The sequence below is a fragment of the Peromyscus californicus genome, unplaced genomic scaffold (genome assembly GCF_007827085.1).
Source record: "Peromyscus californicus insignis strain IS unplaced genomic scaffold, ASM782708v3 Scaffold_19__1_contigs__length_69161282, whole genome shotgun sequence".
Lineage (NCBI taxonomy): Eukaryota > Metazoa > Chordata > Mammalia > Rodentia > Cricetidae > Peromyscus > Peromyscus californicus.
This window is the reverse complement of record NW_026294491.1, coordinates 49452375-49479537: the sequence shown is the minus strand read 5'-3', so window position 1 is coordinate 49479537 and position 27163 is coordinate 49452375. Positions and strand designations below refer to the sequence as shown.

The 27163-nt window shown below is 37.6% G+C and overlaps 1 protein-coding gene across 11 annotated transcripts in view; it reads right to left on the bottom strand.

The window, feature by feature from the left end:
- Nucleotides 1-27163, bottom strand: part of Col19a1 (collagen type XIX alpha 1 chain) — a 339939-nt gene that overhangs the window by 192871 nt on the left and 119905 nt on the right. For all 11 annotated transcript variants that reach the window (XM_052745271.1, XM_052745270.1, XM_052745262.1 and 8 more), the window contains 2 exons: nucleotides 11342-11395; nucleotides 9516-9551 (listed from right to left, as the gene is read on the bottom strand). In XM_052745271.1, coding sequence (XP_052601231.1) covers nucleotides 9516-9551; nucleotides 11342-11395 — 90 coding nt within the window. The remainder of the gene's footprint in view (nucleotides 1-9515; nucleotides 9552-11341; nucleotides 11396-27163) is intronic.

Here is a 27163-nt window from a genome sequence, read left to right as displayed (position 1 = left end):
TTATAATGCTTATGTTTACACAGTCAACACAACCAAGAAGATTATATACAATTCATTATTACATGAAAATGCATCATAAGTATCCATAATGATCTATCAGTTCCTATTGGACCAACACACAGATAATTATCAACTGTGGACCAAATATAAAGACACAGATGATGAAGAAGGATGGGGTATAGGCTAAAGGACACATGAATTAGTAAACATGATATAAAGCTATTTTTTTTCCTAGTTTCAACTTCATTATAATTTTTTTCTCATTTCCTGGTGAGTATGTGAATTCAGCTTTCCATTTTGGAATTCCAGAAGTATCAATCATGCGTATTCCTTTGAGAGCACTTGTGAAGGCTGGATTTCCTGTTTTCATTCCTTTGATCATTAGTGCAATAGGCATTAGACACAGTGAGTCAATGAACGCAGCTGTTGCACTGACTCTCTTAGAATAAGTGATTTAAAGATCTTTTTTCCTAGGGTGAGGGGTTTCTATAATCTGAAAATTTCACCTGTTTTTTTCTTGTTTAAAACAATATCAAATCATTCTATTGTAGCTTTATCCAATATGTAAATTGTTATTTCTAAACATAAAGTATGGTGTGTGTGTATGTGTGTGTGTGTGTGTGGATGTGTGTGTGTGTGGATGCTAAGAATCATCTGAAGAAACTGGAAATGTAACATTAGTTTGTAGATACAGGACAGGAGTCAATATTTGGAAAAGTAAAGCAGCATGGGGACCCTTTTCTTGTTTTTAAGACGTTTAGTCTGAGCACAAGAGCACAAGGTCATATCTAAGTCGTACTGCTGCTGAAAGAAAGGCCTGCAGGCAACTGAATTGAAAGATCCAAGTTTAGAGTTTCGGGCAAATCCCTGGAAAGTAAAGGCCAGGAATGGAAGGGATTTACAAAGTCCTGGAAAAAAGTTTGCCACACATTCTGAACCTAAATATTGTTTAAATCTCTGACTGATCTTCTCCAATTTAGGGGAAACTTTTTTAAAAGTGGGGTTAGAACTAGTGCCAACTAGAAAGGAAACAGTTTGTAATGTAAGTTCAGCTAATGTAGCTCATTAAAACTATCATTGGTCTCCAGAGAAATAAAAAGAATACAGGATTTGTGCTGGTCAGTTTGTGTCAGCTTGATACATATTCAGTCCTATCTGAGAAAAAGGAATCCCAAATGAGGATTGCCTCCACCAGACCATCTACTTAGCTGTATCTGTAGAGAAGTTTCTTGATTCATCATTGATGTGTGAGGGTCCAGCACACTGTGGGAGGTGCCACCCATTAGCTGATGGCCCTGGGATGTGCTGTACAAGAAAGCAGGCCAAGGGGAATAAACCAGTAAGAAGCATTCTTCCATGTCCTCTGCTTCACATCCTGCCTCCAGGTTCCTGCCTCTGAGTTCCTGCCCTAACTTCCATTGTAAGATGAAACGATGCTTTCCTCTCTGAGTTGCTTTTGGTTATGGTGCGGCGTTTATCACATCATTAGAAAACAAGTCATAACAGAGTTCCTCCAAGTCATCCCTCACAGGTAAATGTAAAAGAAAGTTACTCAGCACAAAAGTTAGTGGGTAAACATAACCCATTCTACAAACAGTACAATCAGGAAAACCAGCCTGACATTCCTCATAATAGACTTATCAAAGGAGTATTTTAAGGCATCTATTAACACTCCGGAACAAAAACTAAGTTCTCAAGAACTAAAGGAAAATAAACACATAATGAATAATAATGTAGAAAATATTAATGAAAAATAGCCACTAAAAAAGAGATTTAAAAATTTAAAAATATTGTCTATATTAAAACATTCATTCAACGATTTAACAATAGACCAAAGATACCCAAAGCATTAGTGAGCCTGACAATAATGCACTAGAAATTATCCCTTCTAAAAAAGGAAAAAAAGAAAACAATGAACAGAAGTTAATAGATAAGTAGAACACTATTTAAAAACTCAACAATATAGAACTGATATCTCAAAAGAGAAAAAGAATGAGGCAGAAGACATACTGGAAATGATCGAATTTCCCCAGATTATGTGAAAGCTATAAATTGAAAATTTCATGAAACTATTTAGGACAGAGTTAAACACACATATACCTAACTGCATCAAAGACCTAAGAAAGTGATTAAAAAATGATGAAAGCTGCCTATGAAAAATGGGACATTCTAATTGGTGAGTTCTTATCACAAGTAACAGAACCCAGAAGAGAGGGGAGGGCCTTTAAATGAGTGGTCAGACCAAAGCCCACATCCTTCATTAATGTGATAAAAATATTCAAAATGGTAGAGTAGGGCTTATCCCAGGGCAGTGAGATGGCACACACTCATATATAAGGTAGTTTACCATATTGAGGTGTTGAGGAAAAAAGAATACATGTCTATTTTAACATGCACAGGAAAGACCATAAATTCAATGTGTAGGCTACCTAAGAATTCTGCCAAATTGAAGCAAAAAGAAATTTCTTTCGCCAAAACTAAAAACAGAATAAAACAATCATAGAAATTCCAGGTTTAATGTAAAACTCTGGCACACTTAGATGCAAAAAGGCCAGTTCTGCTATCTTCTTTATCCAATATTCTTTAAATTACCCTAAAAAAATCAAACAGAAAACAAGAAACAGAAGGATCATATTTAATATAAAACTTATGAGTTCCCATGCCTGTGTCATATGAGGACATTTTGGAAAAATGAGAAAATCATCCTAAAATGAGGACAGTATGGTTTGCTATAAGTAAATATGTGAGACTATACAAACAAATTTGATATCTTACTAAGGTCGTAAATATATGCCAGCATGAAAAAAGAAATACTATGAGAGAGTAACATATTTTTCTGCCTCTCAGAAAAACCGCTGCCTCAGTATAATGTTTGGGGTGGTCTGTTCTTTCTCTCATTGATTTTTAATGCCTCCCATATTATAACCAAAGCCCCATAAGTATTTAAATGTGTTGCAGGGCTTTGAGAGTCCTGGAACTAAAACATATAACAGTGTTAAATATTGTTGAGATGTAGTTACTTTAGAAGTCTTATAAACTGACAAGCCAATAATTTGTAGAGCTACTTTGGAGAGGGAAATTAGTATCTTGTTAAATTGGACAAAGGACATTCTTGATCACACAATGACTTTACCTGTAGATATATAACCAAGAAAACACTCATGTTCATAAGAGATAAGCACAAAATGATTCATTGTACATTGTTAGTAAATGAAAATATCATCAACAGAAAAATTCTCACATCTTTATTGGTATAAAAGCTTTTTGCCTATGGAAGATTATAAGTCAGTTAAAAAGAATAAATATAACCTACAACATCCACATGGATAAAGCTCAAAACCTGATAAGAAATAGCATACAGGAAATACTTCTTCCCCAAAGAACAGCATGTATGAAAAAGATATAGTCCAACATGATTTTAAGTACGTGCCTATAACATAGACATGTAGTAATCACATTATTATTAATATAATGACTTCTTAAGAGTAAAGAGAAAAGTAGACACCTAATAATATTTTCTTTGTTTAAAAAATACCTAAAGCAATATTATAGGTTATTAGCATTTGTTTACTTTAAATAATAAATACAGTATCCATTATGCTCCTTATTCTTCATTAAACAGGAGAAAATTCATGCTTACTATTGTAACCTGGACAAAAGCCTATGGCTATAGAGATCCGGCCATAGATAAGAACCTATTATTGTGTTCTAAATGGTCATGTTGTCAAATTGCTTATTAAATATTGATCTGTATCTATAGAGTTGTGCTGCTCTAAAACTTGGCCGTAGTAGCTCCTTCATTCAGTGGGTAGCAGTTACTTCCCTTCAAGTTATTGCCTGGAGAGGACCCAGAGATACTGAAAGCAACAGAAACTATTGCCATTGTTCTTGGTTACCTACTTTAGCTAGATGGTAAGACTCTGCTGCTAAAAACACCACACATTGTGGTTGCAGGATACAGAGGAATTGGTCTTGAACTTAACAAGAAACTCTCCTTGCTGGCCGTCTTTCACAGTGCTCTAAGGTACTGTGCAGGATACTGGGGGAGAACAGGCACCAATGGTCTTGCCCAGCACTGGGTACTGCATCTGCCAGCCAGGATGTGTCCACTGGTACAATAGTGGAGAAGATGTTTATGGCAGTGACCAATTTCCACCCTGACTGGATTTGAAACTTGTTCTATAGGCAGAATTCATGACTGGTATTTTAAACCTAGTCAAGCCCCCAAAATAGGGAATTCATAGGCCTATTGATGTTGATTTCTAAGTGGCCATATTGTCAAACTACCTTCTAAATATTTGTATTGATAGTTTAGATTTTTTTTTTCTTTTTTTCTGTTCCCAACCTTGGTCAGAGACATTTGTTATTGCAGTGAGTAAATATTTGTATTGATAGTTTAGATTTTTTTTTCTTTTTTTCTGTTCCCAACCTTGGTCAGAGACATTTGTTACTGCAGTGAGTAGTAGATAACACAGAGGAGGATTACTGTTCAAACTGTTGAGTACAAGAGCCTGAGTGTTTGGGTGTAGATGGGATACCTCAATCATCTCCCCTCTCTACAGGCCCAGGGAATGTCTAAGAAGAGTGTTAAGAAAGAATCTAAGAACTGGAGGACAGGGACGAGTGCTATGAAGTGTGGTCATCTGGACATGCCATGGCATGAAATCACAGTGGCCATGTTTACCTTTGGAAGACCTGCACAGGATTGAGGCAGTTAAAAACTCAAGCATGTTTTCAAGGTTGACCATTTAGTAATGGACAACCAATTGGTGTGCTCTGTTGTAGTGAAGACTGTTTCTTCCATTCTTAGCATTCCTTAGTTGCCTGTAGTTCTTTGTGTAGGACTGAGGCCTCTTGAGTTTTTCCCTATTCATGTTAGCATGTCTATTGTTTTCCTTGATCAGGTTATATTTATATATTTAGTATACATACATAAACATATATGTGACACATACATGTATGTAACAACAATTAATGAAAAAAGAGGCCATGGATAAGAAAGCAAGGGTATGTATATGGGAGGGTTTGGAGGGAAGAAAGAGAAGGGACCAAATGATCTAATTATAATCTCAAGAAAATGTTTTCCTAGTGTGGAAGGAGAGGGACTCTGGAGACCTATCTGAGGAGCTACTGAGGGTTGATGGGTGCTGAAGGAGGGACTTTCCTTTGGGCTTAGGTACTTAGAGAAGATTTTTGGGCAAGGTTTTGTAGACTGTGTTCCACTCTCAGATTCACCGGGTTGTTCTTGAGGTTATTACTTAATGTTTTGTTATTAGAATAATCTGGAAATGCTTTAAAGAAGGTATCTGGGAAGATTTGCAACTTTACTCACATAATATCAAAAATCATTCAGATTTGTCAAGCCAAGGAGACTGATAGAATAATTAAAGGTCAATGATAGAAGAGACATAGGGGTAATTCATCTCTGTTTTCAGTCCCCAGATTTATCTCTTTTTTCTTTCATCCCTCCCTCCCTCATTTATCCAGTCCTTTCTTTCTTCCTTCTCTTTCCTTTCCTTCCTTCCTTCCTTGCTGCCTCTTCTTTCTCCCCCACCTCCTTCTTTTTTGTTTGTCTATTTGGTTTTGGGGTAAATATTTCCCCCCTCATGTGGTCACTTTAGAGTTCTGTCTATATGGCCTGTGAAGAAGAATCTACTGAAGGGTCCAAATGTTATCAAAGGGACTCAACTCTGGAATTGGAACATGAACTATGTCCACCAAGCCAACAATGAATTTAGTATGGACTACATTTGGAAAGTGCAGTGCCATTTTGATCAGTCTTCTCAGTAGCCCTGTTTTCTGTATTTTCCAAGGCATCCTGTACTAGGAGAAACAGTCAGTGGTTGTGAGGTGGTGGAAAGCATAAGAATTGCTGCAATTAAACTTTTCTAGTGAACTTGCTCCAGGGTTCTGCCCTTCATACTGTTTCATCAACTCAACTTTTCTCTATTCCTTGCAACTTTGGCTTCTGTCATTCCTTTATCCACTTTTTCACTGAGACCCAGTTATATATGAGAAGTTAGAAAGTACAAATAAGAAACAAAAATAACGCTTAATGAAAATAGATGGTTTTGTATACTGTCTTGGATTATTTACAATGCGGTTTTACTTGAGTTTTCAATTTAAAACCAATAGCCAAAGCACGATGATTCACGGGGATAGAGAAATAACTGGAATAAACTTAACTCACCACAAACTTCCTGCATGCAAAGACATTATACTCAATTACTATTTCTCTCCATTCATGGTTAAACAAAGCTTTATAGTAAATCAAAATGAGTAAGTACTATGGTTTAGATGAGGAAAGTTGTTCAGCCTGTTCACTCTCCTTACTCAGCTCAGCTGTGTAAACTCGGATAGTCTTTTGTACTCTATATCTTGGAATTGTCAATGATTGTGAACTTGCTTAGGAAAAGGAAAAATCATGGTTGGACTTGCTGGTAGGTTGCAAATATGTAGGTTGAAGTGCATCCTTCACAATGAAGAAATCAGGAACCAAATATTAGGTATTACTGAAGCATCTAGTCTCTCTCAGAAGTCCCAAAGTAATCATGTTGGGTATTTCTGATACAAATACTGACTAATGAGTAACTCCAAAATGTTCGCTCAAGAATTTCAAGAGGAAGCTGCAGAAATCATTGGGTGTGCTTTCAAGACCGTGGGTCTCACCATGTAGAAGTTGCCTTAGGAAAATTTAAACTGTGACTGCATAGATGTTTGTTTCCAAGAGGTTCTGACATCACTGACATAAACTACAGCCTTAAAGTTAAATAAGTTTTAAAAGTGCCTGTGGTGATTTGAATATGAAGCAAAGATGGGAACTACTGACCTGAAATAAGGCAGTGAGCTAGAAAGAGTGTTAAGCCTTGTTTGAGCCATGAACCAGGAGTGCCCTCAGCTTTCAAGTAGGTACCTACTGAGAATGTATAATTTCTATTCTCAACCTCACACTTACAGAATAAAACTATGCACTTGAAGAAGATTCCCTGGGTGGCTCCTATGCACTTTAAATTTTGAGAAGCATTAAGGCATCTAGCCCTGTAGGAATACTTGAATAGTTGGATTAAAGCTGTAGTTGAAAGGCATTCCTAGCCCTAACCCCGCTACTTAACCAAGCCATTTTCTATCTTGATTTTTTACCAGGATGCCTCCCCAAGATAGAGATATTTCTTTATTGCTGTGCATTAAGTTTGATTTCAAAGCCAGAGTGCTTCAACATTCTGAAAATTTTCTAGGCAGGAAGGAAGGTTATTTCACTACAGTTTCCATAAACAATGGTTTTCCACTCCAACTTCATATTTAGCTCTACTTGTGGGACTTTTAAAAAATGTACTGGTCTCACATTAGACCAATTAAATTAAAATTTAGGGTGATGGAGGCCCAATACTAGTATTTTCTAAAACTTTCCAGTGGATTTTAGTGGGAAACTGGTTTTAAGAACTACTATGGATGAACTGATATATCATTGTCTTGTTTAGTATATTATAGAGCAGTTAGTCATTTTGGCTTCCTGGAAGACTGATATCAGTTACTTCAATTAATAAAATATTAACCTGCATTATAAGATAAATTAAATATTTAGAGTATTCAGGTTGATACTAACCTCAATTCACCCCTATTTATAGATGATGGTTGATTGTCTTTTAAGGAAACAAATTAATGGCAAACACATCAAATAGTAATACCCACATAATATTATTTCATTTTATAAAATGCAACACTTTTCATTGGGATTTGGATTTGCCATATCTTTAGACACCACAAGGCAAAAATATCTTGGCTTTGTTTCTTTAAAGTGCATCTTAGATGAATGGCAGAGACCACCATAGGGTGTTCCTTAGCCGAAAGGAATCAGCTGCTATGAAACATGCACAATGTAGATAGAGTCCTATACAATTTCCTGGCTGAGGGTCTGACATTCCATCTCAAGTCAAATGATAAACAAAGGTCACAATTCAGTCCTCAAACAAAAGTTGAAAATGGCTAGGGAATCAAATGACTAAGTGAAGTACTTGGACATATAACTTAACTGAAGAAAAAGTCATGTGCCTTGCACAAGATAAGCAAGCCTAACTCTAAATGATGCCAAATAAAATTTTAATTGCAAAATGTATAAAATGGAAGGCATAATGGTAAAAGTTTCTTTCAAAAACATTTTATTCAACTTTGAAAAGAAGAACCTTAAAGAATTTGGCTATTCTTAAGTAAGACCCTTTTTGGCTTCTTGAGTTTCCTGTACACCAAGAAATAGTTTTTCTTTAAATGCCAGTTGGAAAATGTGAGCAAGACATTACTATCATTCCATTTGGGGTATTCAACTTCTAAGAAAAATATACATGTATAAAATCAAACCCTTTCAAATTCCTGTGCTCTACAGATAGCAAAGCTCCATTCAGAGTACTGGGAGACATCCTTAACCCTGACCTTCTAGCATCATCATGGGAGTTTGAATATTAGTGACTTCATGCTTAATTTATGCAATTCATAATATCAACATGAAATCCGACAGACATCAGGCTATACTTGATCTTTAAAAAAATACTTGCTTCTTTTCCTTTAAGCTTAGAGTCTTTCTTAAGTTAAACAAGAATCTTTATACTCTATGCAGAAAATCTGTAGTAATACATTGTATCTAAATGGGAATATGCCATATATTTATGATTACGTGCTTAAGAAATGATGAAACATTTAATTGGCAACTATCTTATCATGTGCACATTATTAGATTTTCTCATGACTCTGTTGCCATTTTATCATTTGCATTTCTTACAAGTAAATCATGGGAATTAGCAATAGCCTCTGGCAGGCTTTGGGGCAAAGTAACCATCAGTGCGAAGTGCAGCTCTTGGTTTTACTTGATGGGACACACCTTTAAGCATAGCACTCAGCAGGCAGAGGCAGGTGGGTCTCTATGAGTTCAAAGCCAGCCTGGTCAGCATAGTGAATTCTGAGTTCTGGGTGAGGTAGTCGTGCTCAGTAGCGAGACCATGTTAAAAAAGAAAAAAAAAGGAAGGAAGGGGGAGGGGGGGGGAGAGAGAGAGAGAGAGAGAGAGAGAGAGAGAGAGAGAGAGAGAGAGAGAGAGAAAGAAAGAAAGAAAGAATAAAAGCAAAGGGAGGAAAGGAGTTAGCTGTTTTTCCTACTGAATGGTTATATCTAGTGTCACTTTTATAATTTTTAGGCTAAGTAGAACTTTCTACTTCCTTTTACTCATAATATATATTTTATTACAAAATAATGTGTAATCAAACACAGGGGCATGGTTATTGACCATGGGAAGGATGTAGAAAATGGTTTGTGGTAGTTACTGATTACAGACTCCTGTAAGACATTACCTTAAGACCTTGGGTCAAATGCTTCACTGCTCAGGGCAGGAATCCATCTTTAAAATGAGAAGGTTCACTAGGCATATTTAGATATCATCATCAATTCCATAATACTACATGGCTTAAATTGTATTGCTAGTATGAATAGAAAGCAGAATATTTTAATTTTTTTTTGCTTTAAGAATACTTACAGTTGAGGCTGGTGGCCCAGGAGGTCCCATATCACCCTAAAATAGGTGAAAGAAAAGTTGCAATTACCAACAGCACCTTTCTGCACATTATTTAAAGGTTTCTGGGAAGAAGCAATATATACAGATAAATCTTTTTATGGTTTTATTTATTCTTTGAGAATTTCATATGCTGTATTTTGATCATATTCTTCCCCCACACTCCAATTCCTCCCAGATCCACCCCCTATTTCCCTACCACCAAATTCATAATCTGAATGGACATAAAAATAGAATTTTCCTTGAAAAATTTTCTACACAATGAGAGCTTCATTATGTTCCCTTTAGGGCTTATGATATAAAAATCGCCTCGTGTGCCCTTGTGCTTTCTGTGGTAGCAAAACATGTTTTGAAAAACTAAAATAATCTAATTTTCTATTCTTTTGACTACAAATCCAAAATTAGAAAAAAAAAATTATCTTTCCAAATATGGTTACTTGCCAACGGAGCAGCTGGGAAGCGTCATAGAGACAGATAATTTATCTGACAAAGTTAGTATGAGCATCAGCAGAAATAATAAGTGGGTCCCACCCCACCCCACTCCGTGCCTTCCAGCTGCAAAGAATGGTTCCCACCACCTCTCCTAGGCTCTACTGAATGGGCCTCACTTCTGCCTTCAGCGTTCAATGACTTTTCCTCCATCTGTGTATCTTCTAGTGCTAGAATTGCTTTGTTGACCTGTGTGAATGCAGGTTTCCAGGCATGTGTACTGACTATGAAAAAGTCTTTGACAATGCTGGCTGTGGCAGTCGTGGTGTACACTTTAAATCCCAGCACTGGGAAGGCAGGGGTTATCAATGATTTTTAAGGCCAGTCTAATTGACATAGCAAGTTCCAGGCCAGCCAGGGTTCCATGGTGAGACCCTGTTTAAAAACAAAAAGTCATTGAAAAAGTATCCACGAGTTCATGATGTGTCACTTCTGTGTTCTACTGTCTAGGTGCTCTACTCATTTCGTGAGAACTCTGTCATTAGGACTGAGTGTCCTTGCTGTGGTTTTTGTTGCCTTGAACATTATGGAGTCCATGTTCCTGTGTGCCATGGGACTGTCATGTCAAGTATATCTAGGATTTTCTCTTTTTCTCATTAAATTTAGTTATCTCAAGTTTTAAGACATAGCATTGTATATTCATTATTTGGGGGACAGCTGCACTAAAATAACAGTTGTTAAGGAACTAAAAATCAGTCCCCAAGGATTGCTCTGTGAGATCATCTGTAACTCAGAGTTAAATATTTTAAGATGGACAAGGAATTCTGCATCTGATGACCATGGAGAAATAAAATGCAGACATGTACAACTCCCATGGAATCAGAATTGCTTAGTTACCCTACTCAATACAGCCCTTACCTTTAATATTTGTTAGCTCTCACTGAGAGGCCACTGCCAAAACGCTGTTACAAAATGGTACACAAGAAATGGAGCATTTAATCTAAAGCTGAAGTATGAAGTTCGCTTCCTTCCGAAGCCACCTGCTTGATTATTAAGGTGACAGCTTGGTGTTGTTGGCTGAGTTTCCTGACATAGGACACCTTTGCTAATGTGGTGTTGGAACACCTCATGCTGTCGAGTGAAGGTGAGAAACCGGAGGTTTTACACGTGTGTTAACGTCAACTAGTGATGGCACACCCAGTCGCTCACACTAAAGCAACCAAAAAGCTTTCCTCACGCAGAGGCTTTTCACATAAATCATCTCAGGATGTTTGTGCAACTGGACGGGATCTACAAGAAGTCACTCAGTTTTGGGGGGATCTTAAAATAAGGTTGGGACACTCTGGGGGTACATACAGTACCTTCTCTCCTTTTGGACCAGGTGGACCTCGAGGACCCAAGTCACCTTTCAAACCCTGAAAAGAACATAACGAGAATCATTTCTATATAAGAGTCACCAAAAGCTTCAATTACTGACAAATTATTAGTAAGAAAATGAATCATGTTTCCTGAACTCCCAAATCCCATTCTTCCCTTTGTAGTGTGGAGAGAGACAGGCAACTGGCACCAATGTGATAAGCAACATCTGCGCTGCGGTGGCTTCAGATACATTAAACCAGTGCAAGGACTCAATATTGCATATTTGTGCAACTTTGCTTCCTGCTAAAATTACATTAATTCACCATCTGGGGGAACATCATTTAGATCTATATGAGCTTTTAAGTATCCTCTTTGGATTAAATTTGTGGATGTTGTAAATACCTCTGATTTAGCATTGATTTAGTCTTTAAAACGCTTGCCAAAGAATTCATGAGTTACATCAAAAACATGTTCATGTCTCTATCAAGAAATTTAATTATTGGGAGGAGGGCTATAGAAGCTGCGTTCTTTTCCTGTCACTCACCAGGCAGGAACAAAAATGTAGCATACTGCCCATTTGAAAGTATGTTTCAGTTTTCTAATTCCTTTCCTTTTTTGAACTTGGATCTACAAAGCCATCATCAAATGGAGCTACATGCGACATAGAGAGATTGTCAGATAAATATTTTCACAAATCCTTTGGACTCTTGGTTGTTTTAGAGGTTAGTTGGTGAAGGCACATCATTTTTATAGTTGAATGTGTTCACAGTGGAAACAGAAAGCAAGTCGGATGGACATATCCTAACTGGGTGGCAAATAGGAAAGACAACTGCCTTCATTTTTAACACATTAGTTGAGAGAGAAAGGATAATGGAAAATAGAAGCATTCGGGAGTGATATTACACACAGTGTAAGTCAAACCATCTTACTATTACTAGCTGAGGAATCTAGCTATCACTACCCTGGTCTTTTGTAGCGAGTAAATAATGCACAGGTAGGTATTCAATATAGAATCCAAGGGAAAAAATTAGATAAAACCATTTTGTTGCACAGAGAATGTGAAAACCACTTTAGACATTAACAACAACAAAAAAGGATAAAGACCAGAGCTTTCATTTTGCAAATAATTCAATATTGCAATTAAACAAATAAAATAAAAAATAAAAACCCAAACCCCAAACAAAACAAAAACAACCAACTTTGAAATGAATAAATACCTTAACATATTTTAATCATTATTTTAGTGTTAAATAAATATATTTGAAGTGTACTATTCTATTATTTGGAATATCCATCTAACCCTTCCCAAAACAGTAGACACTTGAGAGTAAAACCTGGCAAAAGAACATCTTAACCACTTAGGGGGAGACAACTGCCATTTCTGTGAATGGATTTCTACCATTCATTTATCCAATAAGCCTTTCCCAGGTACCTTGTGGTCACTCACTGTCCTAGACTTTGGACCCACACCGTCTGATGTAGTAGCTGTACATTGGCTGATGTTCTCCTTCCACCCCACTTTTCTCAGTGATGAGGACTGAGCCCAGAGCCTTGCTCATGCTATCAAGTTCTTTACTACTGAGCAGTTCAGATTAGGATAGGTACTATAAGAAAATAATGTTAGATATTTCATTGATACTTCCTTATACTTTTCATAGAAGTGATAAAATTGCCAATAATGGATCAAGTATAGTATATTATCAAAAGTAATTTTGCCTGTTTCTTTTTCCTTTTTCCATGTGTCTAATAGAAAATGTAACATATTTACTTTTGTCTTGAGTTTGTAGCTTTCCCTATATTTCTACACCACTTTGGAGATCAGACCCAAGAGAACAAGAAGGTTACAAAGGTAATCTCCATGACCTAACTTTACTCAGGATCATCTGAGCACTCTTCCTAAGTCTGGACCATGCCCCTTTCCTGTCCTTGGCTTGCTCAACCTGGTTATTCTTTTTTAAAAACTTGCTAAGTTAGATTATAACCTCCCCCATTCTTCTCATCTGTTCTTCATCTCCATACTTTGACATCTTGTTCTTGTCTGGCTTTAGTAAGAATTCTTTTAGATCAGAACTGTGCCATACTTGATGTTTCCTTTTAGTAATTTCCCCCACACAGTGCCCCTTTTATGCTGTTGTCTACAACTCAAACCATGTCCTTGTTGTATCTGGAGATGAGCCTGTCCCTCTTCCCTTATTGCAATGCCTTGAATAAAAAGTTACAGCTGTCTTGAATAAAAAGTCTTCCTGGTGACTTAAAAACTGTTCTTTTCATGTTTATTGCATAATCCTAAATAGTTAGTGCAACTACATAAAGTAGGTATAAGCAATAGTAATTTTGAAGACATGTTCACAATCGTAATGGTAAGAACAGTTAGTAGAGGGTTGGCACTTAACAAAGGTTATTTATGATTTTCAGGACAAGTAAGGATAATGAACAGTGCTTTTTGTTCTGTTTCACACTCAGGTTGACAGATAACATAACAACTGTGCTTTAAGTCATAGAGAATAAGATGCAGTTGAGAAGTACTGTATTCATCAAGTTTCTACAGCTATGGCCGTGGAAGTAGACCCATGAAACTCATGTCCCTTGTGACAAAGTACTGTGATGTTAAAGCTATGGCTTTGTGATAGGCTCTGAAAAGCAGCTCAGTAATGCTTTTTGCAACTACGATTTTTCTCCTCCTGTCATGCTGATGCTGCTATCAATGTTACTGAGTGCCAGAGGGGGGAAAGAAAGACAGTACAAAAGTATAAAACACATTTAGAAATGTGAGCATTAACCTTTAACAGCTGAGCTGTGCCTTCTGGATAGGAGAGATGCTGCAACCAGGAAACCTCAACCATATGGTTGCCTAAACAATGCATAATGACAACATCTATTGACGGTGCAGATAAGGGAAATTTCACAAGGCCTCGTCTCAAGATGAAGAGCTACAGACAATGACTGCAAGAGAGGAAAAATCCTTCTTCGTCCCCTAGGGATGAGCCCACTGATAATTTATCCAATCCTTAAAATGTGGTCAGCTCTAAACACATTTACATAAGAACATCATAAAATGGGCTCAGTAGGTCCTCTGTGTGTGGGGTGTGTGTAAAATGAAGAAGATTGCAGATGAGGTCATCAGCATGAGAGGGAGTGGTGGGGGAGATGTAAGGGTGAAATAGAAATGATGTAAGCACAGTATTCACCTAGGGAAGTTTTTTTAATCTATAAAAACTTTAAATTAAAAAGCATAAAACACTAAATGAAACAGATACTTAGCTTAAGACATGCATGGATATCTATTATTAAGGATTTCAGTAGGGATTCCTTGTACATAGGGATTCCTTGAAGCATGGTAGTTGTGTCTGCATGTAATGTGAAGATGGGGAGTTTTCTCTACAGGAAAAATGAAGGCTGAGGGAGAGTATTATATAAAGCAAGTGGACTGCAGGATTTTTATTGGGAAATATACTGCTCATGTGATATAGCATCTTTAAATATCAGATGGTATAAAATAATATTGTTTACAAATTTAAGCTATTAATTAATTCCTTGTCCCATCTAATGATCAAATCTTATTTTCTAGCAATGGCAGCATCTGCCAGCAGGTGATACCTCTAGTTTTATGATTTCAGGGTTTGTATAATTAGCAGTGCAGCATGCACTGTTATAAGGAAGGAGATTTTGCTGATTATTTTGGAAATGTTGGATATGGTAGTTTTGATCCTGAATGTTTCAAAGATCAAAACGAACGTGTAGAGGAGACTAAACTCAATGACTGAAACCTACTTTTCTGAGATTGTATAGCCACATGAAAACAAATTAGCAAAAGAGGTATCTTTAAAGCTAAATATGTCATATTTCAACATTTTTAATAGAGGATAATTACATAGTTTTTGCTGTATGCTGAGCGCTATTCTAACACTGTGCACATGATAATGTCTTTGATCCTCTCAGGACACCTGTAAGTACTAATAATCTTATCATCCCATGATTAAATAAAGAAACTGAGAGGATACATAGGGTAGTGTGACATGTAGTTACTGGAAGAGCTGGGATTTGAAGTAGACAGCCTGGCTTTAATGCTCACAATAACACATTTATAAGCACTCCCTCTCAAGTTTGTTCTAAGACACTATTATTGAACACATTCCATGCTAGGTCTCAGTCAGAATCACTTAATTATACGTTACAGCAAGATCTTATGTTTTGAAGGGTAAATTGTAGAAATTTTAAAATCTTATAATTTCTATATTGCTTAGTGTATATCAGTTAAACTGCAATGGAAATATGTTTATTAGTACTTTGGCATTTAACCCAAAGTTCACACACACACACACACACACACACACACACACACACACACACACACACACTTGCACATGTGCACACAAATATGCAGAATTTTTTTCATCCCAATGAATAGAGGCTTTTTAACATCTCTTGAGAATCCTCAAAGACACAACATATTCTGCTTTTCTTTCTTTTTTTTGAGATTATGATATAATTACATTTTCTGTTCCTTTTCCTCCCTCCAAACCCTCCCACATACCTCTCCTTGCTTTCCTTTGAATTCATGGCTTTTTTTAAGTTACTGCATGTATATATGCAAAAGCATATAAATAAAGACAATCTCACATGGCAGAGAATTGCCTTGTCCTAAATCCCACAGAACCCAGCTGAGAAAGAATGGACTACAGTGTACTTCCTTCTAAACTAAGAAGGCTAGCTATTTTGTGAGAAAGTTGGCACAGAAAAATATATTTTAGGATACATCACATCAAACTAAATTCTAATATACAATAGCAAAAACCATCAAAACCATGCTGTTTGAATCATTTAGTGGAACCATTGAATCATTACAATTGACTGTAATGTAGAAAGTAGTTTAGAAGGTGGTAAATTGGTGTAATGAATTTTCTCACTCGCATTCTAACTGAATATTCTGGAAGTTATAATCCCTATAGGGACTTAACTTTAGTGAGTTTAAAATCACCTTTAAAATACTGCACAGGCTGGATGGTGGTGGCACATGCCTTTAATCCCAGCACTCGGGAGGCAGAGCCAGGTGGATCTCTGTGAGTTTGAGGCCAGCCTGATCTACAGAGTGAGATCCAGGATAGGGACCAACACTACACAGAGAAACCTTGTCTCCATAAAATAAAATAAAATACTGTAAATGCCTGCAATTACAAGGTCAGCATGAATTGTCACAAGTGCTGAAACACTTTGGTTTGGAGTCAGGAGTTCAGAATAAAAGAACAGGCAATAGTGTATGGCATGATTTAGTGGGGAAATGAGACCTTTTAGTTGAGCAATCAGAATTGAAGGATGATTTTACTGTTTTATAGAATAAAATTAATTTCCTCAAGCTACTTTTTTTCCTTCAGAAAATAACTTGCTATAATGCCCTGATCTAGCCAGCCCATAATGCTGACAGAAGATTATATGGTGATATTTTATTTGTACTGAAATGTGATTTTATTTGTATGTTAATAAATAAAGTTGCCTGGGGGTCAGAGCTAAGAGCAAGCCATAGCAGAAGCCGGGTGGTGGCACACACCTTTAATCCCGATCACATGACAAACAGATCTCTGTGTGTTCAAGGATACAGCCAGCATGGAGACACACGCCTTTAATCTCAATACCAGCCATAGAAGACCTGGAGGTCTGTATAGTCAGCAGTGACGAGGAGATCATGTGGTTGGGTTTACAACCAATGAGAAGGCAGAACAGAAAGTTAATAAAAAGACAGATACACATGAAGTGGATCTCTTTCTGAGGGGAAGGATGACAGCGGCAGCGAAGGGTAAGAAAGGGATTTTAGTCTCAGCTCTTAGCTACTACTCTGACTACTTGGGCTTTTAACTCTGCATTTGGCTCTGTGTTTCTTAATCAATAAGACATCTACATCTACAAGATTACATTTCAAATTTCTAATAAAAATAGTTTGTGAAAACAATGTTACCATGGGCACAGCTGGCAATGTCCTAACAGCACTTGACTCTTCAGAACTAAAGAGACTAAAGAAGAACACAGACTCATTACTTACTCCTATTTCTTGCTCATGACTCCTGAATATCTTTGGGAAAATCAAGGGAGGAAAACACCATCTATATATCAACTAAGTAACCAAGAAAGCAAATTAATGTGCTTTTTCATGTTTGGTGGCATGCTTAGTAGTCAAGGAATTAAGGCATGAAAAAAATAGAATTGTTTTTGTTGGCATGGGAGCTTGACTCCTGCAGGATCATCCCATGTAGAAGAAAAGGTCCCCACAAGTGCGCTGTCCACAGGTCTGGCCTTATTCAAGTTTGGGACACTTTCCGTGGCTACCAGAACATTTATACAGATATTCAAATGTCTGGGTATATCAATCAAATCTAAAACCCTAATCATTTTACCTCCCGACAACATGAGGAGCATTCTGAATCTTTAAATTCCAGTTTTATTAAAATGTGTGAAAAAATGCTGTATCTATTTCAGCTCCAACCACTGTCTCTGGGAACTTCTAGAGAGTACCGGCTCACTCCTTTACCTCAGAAATATTGTACAGAGGGAGTTTGGCTATCCTTTTCAATACTGTAGTGTTTTCTTTTTTGAGACTCTCGTATTTCTCACAAGTAATCGTTTTATTATTAGTAATGATAAAGGGGATATGTTTGAGTTTTCCCTCTATTCAAGGACCAAGCTCCAGATGTATGAGACATCTGCAGTGGTCCCTCCAGCACCTTCTCTTTTATCATTGTCCTAGGTCGGGCTTTAATTACTTACACACTAGGCTGCATAACACAGTGACAAAGTTTCTAAAAAAGTAAGATTCTGCAAACAGCAGCTGAAAACTTACCCCAAGCACCCAGTAAGGAATTGGTAATATAACACACCTTTGCTGTCTTGATAGTACTATAGAATAGACAGAAAACTAGGCAAAGATCCAAGTTGTATCTATCTTAGAACCTCTTAAATGAAACTTCCTAAAACATAAGCTGGGACATATAGGAAGGACAGGTTTTGACACCTTGACAGGTTCTAGATTCACCCAGGAGTCTTATTTGGGTGTCTACGGGAATGTCTTTAGGAATGTCTACGAGGATGTTTCTAGCTTGGGTTAAATGAGGTGGGAAGACCCTAAGTGTGGGTGGTGCCATCCATGGTCCAGATTCCTGGATTGATTAAAAGGGAGAAATAGAGCTGAACACCATCTTCCTTTTTTTCTCTATTTCCCGACTCTGGATTTAGTGTGACCAGCTATCTATCTCCTGTTCCTCCCATGGTGACTCCCCTTTAACTATTTGACTGGACCCTCAAGCTGAGCTGAAACAAATGCTTCCTTCCTTCAGTTGCTTCTTGCCGGGTGTTGGCCATGGCAATGAGAAAGGAAACTAACCCTGATAATGCAGTGCTTTCTATGCTCTGGTTCTCAGTGTGTTCTGGATCTGCCTCCTCCGAGGTGCCTTTATGAGGCAGGAGGGGTTCACAAACAAAAATGAGTGCTTTAAAATCTCATGATGCTTTCCATGCCTGTGATCTTAATTATCGTTGTACAAAACCAGAGAATACTTTAGCAGAGGGGACTTTGGTAACCTATGTTAAGTGTGGCACTTAGCAGACTGAGAAGTGACTTGTGAAGGGTATATCTAGGGTAAAAACTGGGCCTTGGCTTATTCTCTAGAACTCTTACCACTGCACGAGGTACCATCATACTACAGTGATATCAAGGTGGGTCAGGTGCTGCATATAAACACAAGGGTCAATGTCCTGATATAGCAAGGGAAGGTAATGGGGGTAGATACAGACTCCCCAGCTGGAAGCCACTGGTGCTAGCACTTAACACAATAGAGGGAGATTACTACAAAGGTGAGGACCAGCAAGGAGGAGTGTCACAGTAAAGATGTGATTGGAGATTCTTAGAAAGTAAGCAAGGAACTAAATCAGAAACTTGTGCCCAGGGGAACTCCTGGGGCGTTACTCTTTTGGAAGCAAGTCTCTCAGGAATTCAATTACTTTCTCCACAGTCCCAAAAGACTGGTCATCAGCCTTCCCTCCTGCTGTGAAGGTCTACCGAACATAAGATGGATTTCATAATATCACTGTGCATGGCAGGGATTTCAAAGGCTTCCAGGCATTATGGAACTGAACAGAGCCTTGGATAGTGTTTCCTTATTCTTAACCCATAGAGGCAGGTAATGTGGCCCTTTAAACCATTTGAATGGTGTATATGTGAATGAGAACAGACACTGAGGAAAATAGTTGTCACTTTCTGAGATCTTAGTACAATCTGCATTTCAACAGACATTTCAAAAGAAACAACAAAAAAATTAAGCTATTGTTCAAATTTTGTTCTAAGATCTGTGGTAACATTCTGGAAGGAGAGACAACAACTCTCCAGGAAAAGCGAAGGGTATGAACTGGATTCAAAGGTGTCAAAGGCATGAGTATACTTTAGCTTGAAGAACTCTTGCATGGGGTGGTAAAAGTCATCGTTTCCTGGAAAAGTGTATACTCCCAGCACACAGCCTTCCTTTCTCTGTTTTCTCCCGTTTACATAAATACCCGCCTCCAAACGCAACCTTTCCCTAGAGGGAGACATTGGTGATGTGGACTGTGAACCCTGGCTGAGAACTAAGATCACTTATGAACATATGCAGGAAGAAAATGACAGTGAAAAACAAGACTTTAAAAAAATCAAGCAGGAAATAAAGATGAAGAAAGGATTGGTGTGGGTGAGGACGTGCATGGGATGAGGAAGCCTGAGGGAGCCCTGCCACGAAGCTAAAAACACTATTGCAAGTTACGTTGTGTAAAACCTACCTTCATCCTTCATTTTGTTTGACTGGGGCTGGTTCTGGCAAATGAGAGCCAACTCTAATCGCGTTAGATAGAATATTTCAGTGTTAAAATATAAACAGAACATTATTAAAAAGAGAATTAGGCTTATACCTTATCCATTAGGGCCAGCCAGACCAGTGTCACCTTTGGCCCTGGTTCACTCTAGAAAGAAATAATTTATACAAGAAAAAAAAATGTTGTATTTCAAACCCTTTACTAAGGAAAAACAAGAGCTTTATTCTGTTTGGCTATATATGAAACAAAGTGATTAATTTGTTAATCCACTGAAAGAAATGTGTATTTGAAAAATAAACAGATCTGAGCCCTGAAACCAAAGAAGTTCAAAGGTTCAAAGGAATGCTGCATAAAAAATGATTAGAGGAGAATTTGAACAGGGATTATTTCTTTCCTTCTATAAGCAAGGAATAACTTTCCAGAGGGCAATTTGGCAATATGTATCAAGGATCTTAAATCAGTTCCTTCCACCTGGCCCTGTGATTTTTCTTTAAGATGTATCCTAAGGAAATAGTCAGATGAGAAGCTTGAGGCACCTTATAGTAAATGCAGTGGTATTTACAAGAGACATTCCATGTGCTCAAGAACAAGAAATGATGCAATAAATTACTGCACATGGATGAATGGACTATGGTGCAGCCACTAAAGTCATGTTATGATTTTATGTTATGATCAATGAACAAATTGAAAAAAAATCCAATGAGTACATATTAACTAATATGTTTTTTTTAAGAGTGTGTTCATCCCCAGTTGGGACATCTTTATTACATCCTCATATCCACTCAAACCTTAGGGAAGTTTATGGGAAAGAAGCAGAAAGAGTTGGAAGATGGGGAGGAGTACTGTGGAAAGTCTGCTGGACAAGACAGATATCACACTCATGAACACAGAGGAGCTGCAGTAATCTGCTGCGGACCTGACCTGCACTAGACCAAGCCAGTCAGGATTCTGGAATAGGTGGCGAAGATGCTTTGCTGGCCCCGCCCTTAATAATATATGCTACTGGCAGTCAGCATATATTCTGATGAAGTCACAGTTGTTCAAAATGGCCATGAATAGCATGGTGGATAATATATAACAATAGTAACACCCATCTTTGTTCAGTGTTTGTCTGAAAGATGTTATTTACTGGCATACCATGTAAACCTATAGTACAATTCAATTTCTTAAAAATGTTATCTTCCTAATTATCCATCTACCTAATTATCTGCACATCAGCTTTCTACAGGTCTTGGGAATAATATTGGGGAAAAAAACACACCAAAGCAATTAAAGTGGATGCTTGATGCATTCTAGTGATTATAAGAGTTTCATTTCAGGTTATATATTAGTGTTTTCGGCTTCTATTTCCTAGCAATAAATATGTATTAGCTGTATTAGCAATAATGACTTCAAAATAAATACATGTAAAAAGAATTCACTCCTCCCATGGGTCTGTGTTGTGTGATATTGTGTAAGTGGTTAGTACATTTAATAGCATGTATATAGTATCTATGTGCATGTGTATAGTGTTTGTTGTGTGTACAGTGTGTGCATGTTTATAATGTTTGTTGTGTGTAGAGCGTGTATGTATTGTGTGTTCATGTGTATAGTATGTGTGGGTATGTATTATATAATGTGTTGTGTATATAGTGTAGGTTGTGTGTGTGTATAATGTATGTGTGTGTATGCATCTGTGCGTGTAAGACACAAACATAGTAGTACTATATCTACTGTGACTTTTTTATTTCTATTCCTTCTAAATTGTTTTCAATGACCATTATTATTTTTACTTGCAAAAATATTAAATTAAGCACCCAGTTTTAAGAAATAGTACATTAAAGAGTGAAATACTCTACAAATAGAAATACATATGTGTAGTTCCTTTGCTCTAAGATTATTAGTATCTAATGAAATGAACTATAAATAATCATTAGTATATAATAACATACACACAGGAACAATAAAATGCACAAATCTAATTTTCACAGTGAGTGGAAACTAGAATGCAGTGAGGATTTTAAGGCTAAAACATCAGGCGAGGAGTTACTCCAGACTTGCAATTCGTATTGGCTACATGTGGCTCTTTGGATTAATACCTTAAAAAGTTAAAAATTGACTATCTAGTAAGACAGCTCAGAGAGTAAGGGCACTTGCCACTAAGCCCGACTCCCTGAGATCAATCTCTTGAACCCACATGATGGAGGGAGGGAGGGAATCGATTCCCTGAGCTGTCCTCTGATGCCTACTTGTATGTGATGGCTTGTATACCTTCTGTACCCCAGACCTATCATGCAAAAGATATGAACAAACCTAATTTTAAGAATCATTCCTCAAGCTGGGCAGTGGTGACTCATGCCTTTAATCCTAACACTCAGGAAGTGGAGGCAGGCAGATCTCTGTGAGTTCAAGGCCAGCCAGGTCTACAAAGAGAGTTCCAGGACAGCCAGGGCTGTTACACAGACAAACTCTGTCTCAAAACACAAACAAAAAAATCATTTCTCTATTATCCTAGACACATTTGAAGTGATCTCAACTTATTGAGTTCTATCATGACAAAACATTTCATTGAAAATGATGAATTAGACAGGGAATATTCTGTATGACAAAAAGCTTAGAAGTTGTGAGTATAGCACTCTGGGATGGTACTCATGGAGTGGGCAAAAGATCTAAAAAGCCACAGAAGAAAAATGACAAGAGGACTATTAACAGGGCTGGAGAGATGACTCGGCTGTTGAGAGCACTGGCTGCTCTTCCAGAGGACCCAGGTTCAGTTCCTAGCACCCACATGACAGCTCACAACTGTCTGTAATTCTAGTCCCAGGGGATCTGACATTCTTTTCTGGCCTCCAAAGGTACCAGACACACAGGTGTTGCATAAGCATAGATGCAGGCAAAACACCCAGAAACATACAAATAAATTTAAAAAAATAGTCCATTGGCAGAGAAAGAAAATATTTATTACTTAAGAAATAAATCATTGCCTTTAAGGCATATAACAGTTGTTAATAAGATGCAGTGAAATTTGTGGCATAGGAAGCCAAATAGAATTCCATGGGTACCATCAGCAACATTTAACATTTAATTGACAACAAACACAGTCTTGAGTATGAAATAATTCTGGGGCTAGTGATTCAGTTCTGTGGTGTGTTATATGTCTAACTTAAATTATGTGAAATCTGGGGTTCAGCTTCCATCATCCCAAAATAGAATAAAATAAAATGATGATTCTTACAGATGAAAAAAATTAAGTCCTGTACCTATTAAAAGTATATATGTTTACAAGGACATTTGAAAACTTGGTACTAGCTGGAAAAAAGTAGGAAGTTAGATGACAGTGTTCGTGATGATAGTAATGATGGTGATGGTGAGGATGGTGGCTGTGATGGAGTTAGTGAAGATGGTGGTGGTGATGCTGACGGTGAGGATGTTGATGGTGATGGGGAGGGTGGTGGTAGAGATGGTGAGGATGGTGGAGGTGATGGTGATGGTGAGGATGGTGGAGGTGATGGTGATGGTGAGGATGGTGGTGGTGATGCTGACGGTGAGGATGTTGATGGTGATGGGGAGGGTGGTGGTAGAGATGGTGAGGATGGTGGAGGTGATGGTGATGGTGAGGATGGTGGAGGTGATGCTGACGGTGAGGATGTTGATGGAGATGGGGAGGGTGGTGGTAGAGATGGTGAGGATGGTGGAGGTGATGGTGATGGTGAGGATGGTGGAGGTGATGCTGACGGTGAGGATGTTGATGGTGATGGGGAGGGTGGTGGTAGACATGGTGAGGATGGTGGAGGTGATGGTGATGGTGAGGATGGTGGAGGTGATGCTGACGGTGAGGATGTTGATGGTGATGGGGAGGGTGGTGGTAGAGATGGTGAGGATGGTGGAGGTGATGGTGATGGTGACAAGATGGATGTGTTTCATTTTGCAGAATTTGGAAGATTAAAGTATGTACACCAAACCATTGACACCTATTCAGGATTTCAGTGGTCAACTCCCATGAGTTCTGAAAAGGCTGATTCTGTGATTACACACCTATTACAAGTTATGGCCATCATGGGAATACCTGTACAAATTAAGACAGACAATGCCCCAGCATATGTCTCCAATAAAATGAGACAGTTCTTTGATTATTATAATATAAAGCATGTTACAGGTATACCACACAATCCCACAGGCCAAGCAGTCATAGAAGGATCCAATCAAACTTTAAAGGATATGGTAAATAAACAGCAACAGGTAACAATGACTCCTAGAAATAGATTGCATAGTGTTTTATTAACCTTGAATTTTCTCAATGCTGATGAGAAAGGAACAGCAGCTGCGGGGAGACATTGGATGAGAGACAAAACTCCTGAGCTAAACCAACCGGTTTATTTCAAAGATGTTTTGACCTCAGAATGTAAACCTGAATATGTCCTATGTTGGGGAAGGGGTTTTGCTTTTGTTTCTGCAGGAGAAGAAAAGCTATGGATACCAACAAAATTAATAAAAATTTGATTCGAACAGGAGAAACCCCTTGATGAGGAGAAGTAAAAGCTCATCCACCAATGTGACATCTCTACAAGTTGTAAAAAAAAAAAAAAAAAACAATCAAAGTTGGGGTAGGGTTCTGTTTTTGTCTTTCCAGGATAATGTAAATACCCATCTTCTGATGTCTACATCAGAAAAAAATAATCTATTGGTGCCAATCTACACAGGGTAAAATCTCACTGCCTAACAACTATCTCTTTCAATCCAGAAAAGTTGTGGTTCCAATTCAATTATAAACCAAGCTGGCTTTGGAGATGGAATTGGCTCACTCCTTTTCTATACCCAAGCATATTACTAAAATAAAAGGTTGAGAGATTCTTCAGTCCCATATCAGAAGAGCCCTCTGATGTGGGACAGAAGGAAACCAATAAAAGGGACCATTGTCTTCAAGATTCTAATCTCTCCATGCTTACTCTTGATTTCTCAGAATCCTTTCTTACATGTCATGTCATCTTTAAATCCAAACTTTCCATTTTGATATATTAATAATGTTCAAATTTTTCACGGTAAAAAATAAGTTTTTCCGATGGCAATCTCTGAAGTCTCCTTAAGGAAGATGGGGCCTCAACAACAACTCTACCCAATCCAGAGTGATGCCATGGCACTCATCATCATACTACACTTCTAGCCAAAATGTCAGACAATCTTATCCATTACTCTGAGACTTGCTACAGAATCTACAGTTAGTCTGAGACTTAACTATCTGAGCTTTCTTACAGTACCCAACAGAGATATCATCTAATAAAATGATGCCCTTTCTCCCAAAGGTTTCATGTTTCTCAGCGTTATGGATGATGGTTATAGGGTTGGGTCTGGAAGAAAATATTAGACTCAGTATTCTCCTTAAGAAAATACAAAGTGTCTCAAAAACAAAACAAAAAAAAAAGAAAAGAAAAAAAATAAAAAGTAGAATGGATAGGTATAAGATATTATGGTAGATTATTGTATATACTAGTAAACAAATTTAGTAAAAAGCAGCCTTAGATAATTTGCACTGTTATGGATTTTTATATGTTGATACAAATGTAAACTATTTATTTATTCCTGTTTAAGATAATTTTTATATTGATACAAATATAGAACTATATTTGTTGTAATATACATATATTTCTACTCTCATTTAAAATATTTGTATATTGATACGAATGTAAATTTATATCTGTCATACTGTATGTATGTTCTACCTCTGTTTAGGAAATTTTGTACATTGATATATATTTAGGATTATTGTCATATTGCATATTGCACTATGCATTCCTACCTCTGTTAAAGATATTTTTGTGTATTGTCATAATATTAAAGTCATCATCCTTTTTCGGTACATTTGCTTAAAGACTGTTTACCTTGTTTACATGAAGCCTTAGTCCTTTGGTTATTTAGGTAGATAAGACTTACGGATTTATAGACACCTATGCTTGTCATCTCTATAGTTATGTTAGTTAGGTTATCCAGATTTACAGATATATAGGTCGGATGGACATATAACCTTCAAACACTTCATGGACCTAGAGAATATGGCATTTAAAGAACTTAGAATTCTGTTAAACGTGAGACACAATTGCTCCTGGCAGCACCAATTTGATCCCGAATGAATGTTGGGCTTCTAAGACATTTCCATGTGGAAGTTTGTCTTCTTAGCACAAAATGGCCTACTGGGCAAAGAACTGCCCTTGCCTCGACTGCTGATGGTATGAATGCTGTCCTTTCTGGACAAGTGGGACACAAGGAAAAGTGACTACTGAACTCTGCCAAGACAGAGTAAGATGGTCTTTCAGAATTCCTGCTTCTAAAAATGGTCTGTCAGATACTCTAGGCCTGTAGCCAATTTGAATGCACCAACAATGCTGAGAAACATTAGGTGACTGTCCAGACTTCCAGCTGTCTTTGTCTACTCTTGCAAGATTCCCGAAAGTTGCTTGCATCCATCTTCCATTTCTCAGGTATCATTATATTCCTTCTCAGGTCTTTGATGGGATTAAAGACTAGCAGTTATAGTTACAACTTAGTATATATATATATATAATATCTTAGAAAAAACATATTAAGTATTAGATTTAGGTTCTTTAGGATAGGACACCTTTTGGAATGATCTTTGTAACGTGCCGTTTACATGCTCCAGACTTCTCTGGATTTTAGTGTGTGTCTCTTGTTTGATATTATTCATGTTGGTTGTATTTCCATCTTATCTAGGTTATTATCCTTTATTACTCCTGGACAATATTTGATAATCATTCCTATTGTATATAGTCTTGTATTAGGTTAGAACCTTCTTATTTAGACAAAAGGGGGAGATGTAGTGGGCAGCTGTTCCAGCTTTGACCTGGAAGTACTACCCCCATTGAGGCTTTGGTAACTGTCACGCCTACAAGGCAGAGCCAAGACAGGACCCCTGAAGACTCAAGATCCAGAGGGGCTGGCTCTCTTGGTTGCTGGAGCCTGGACATTGGAGGTAGACTGAGCAGAATTCTCCAGAGAACACCGCTGGA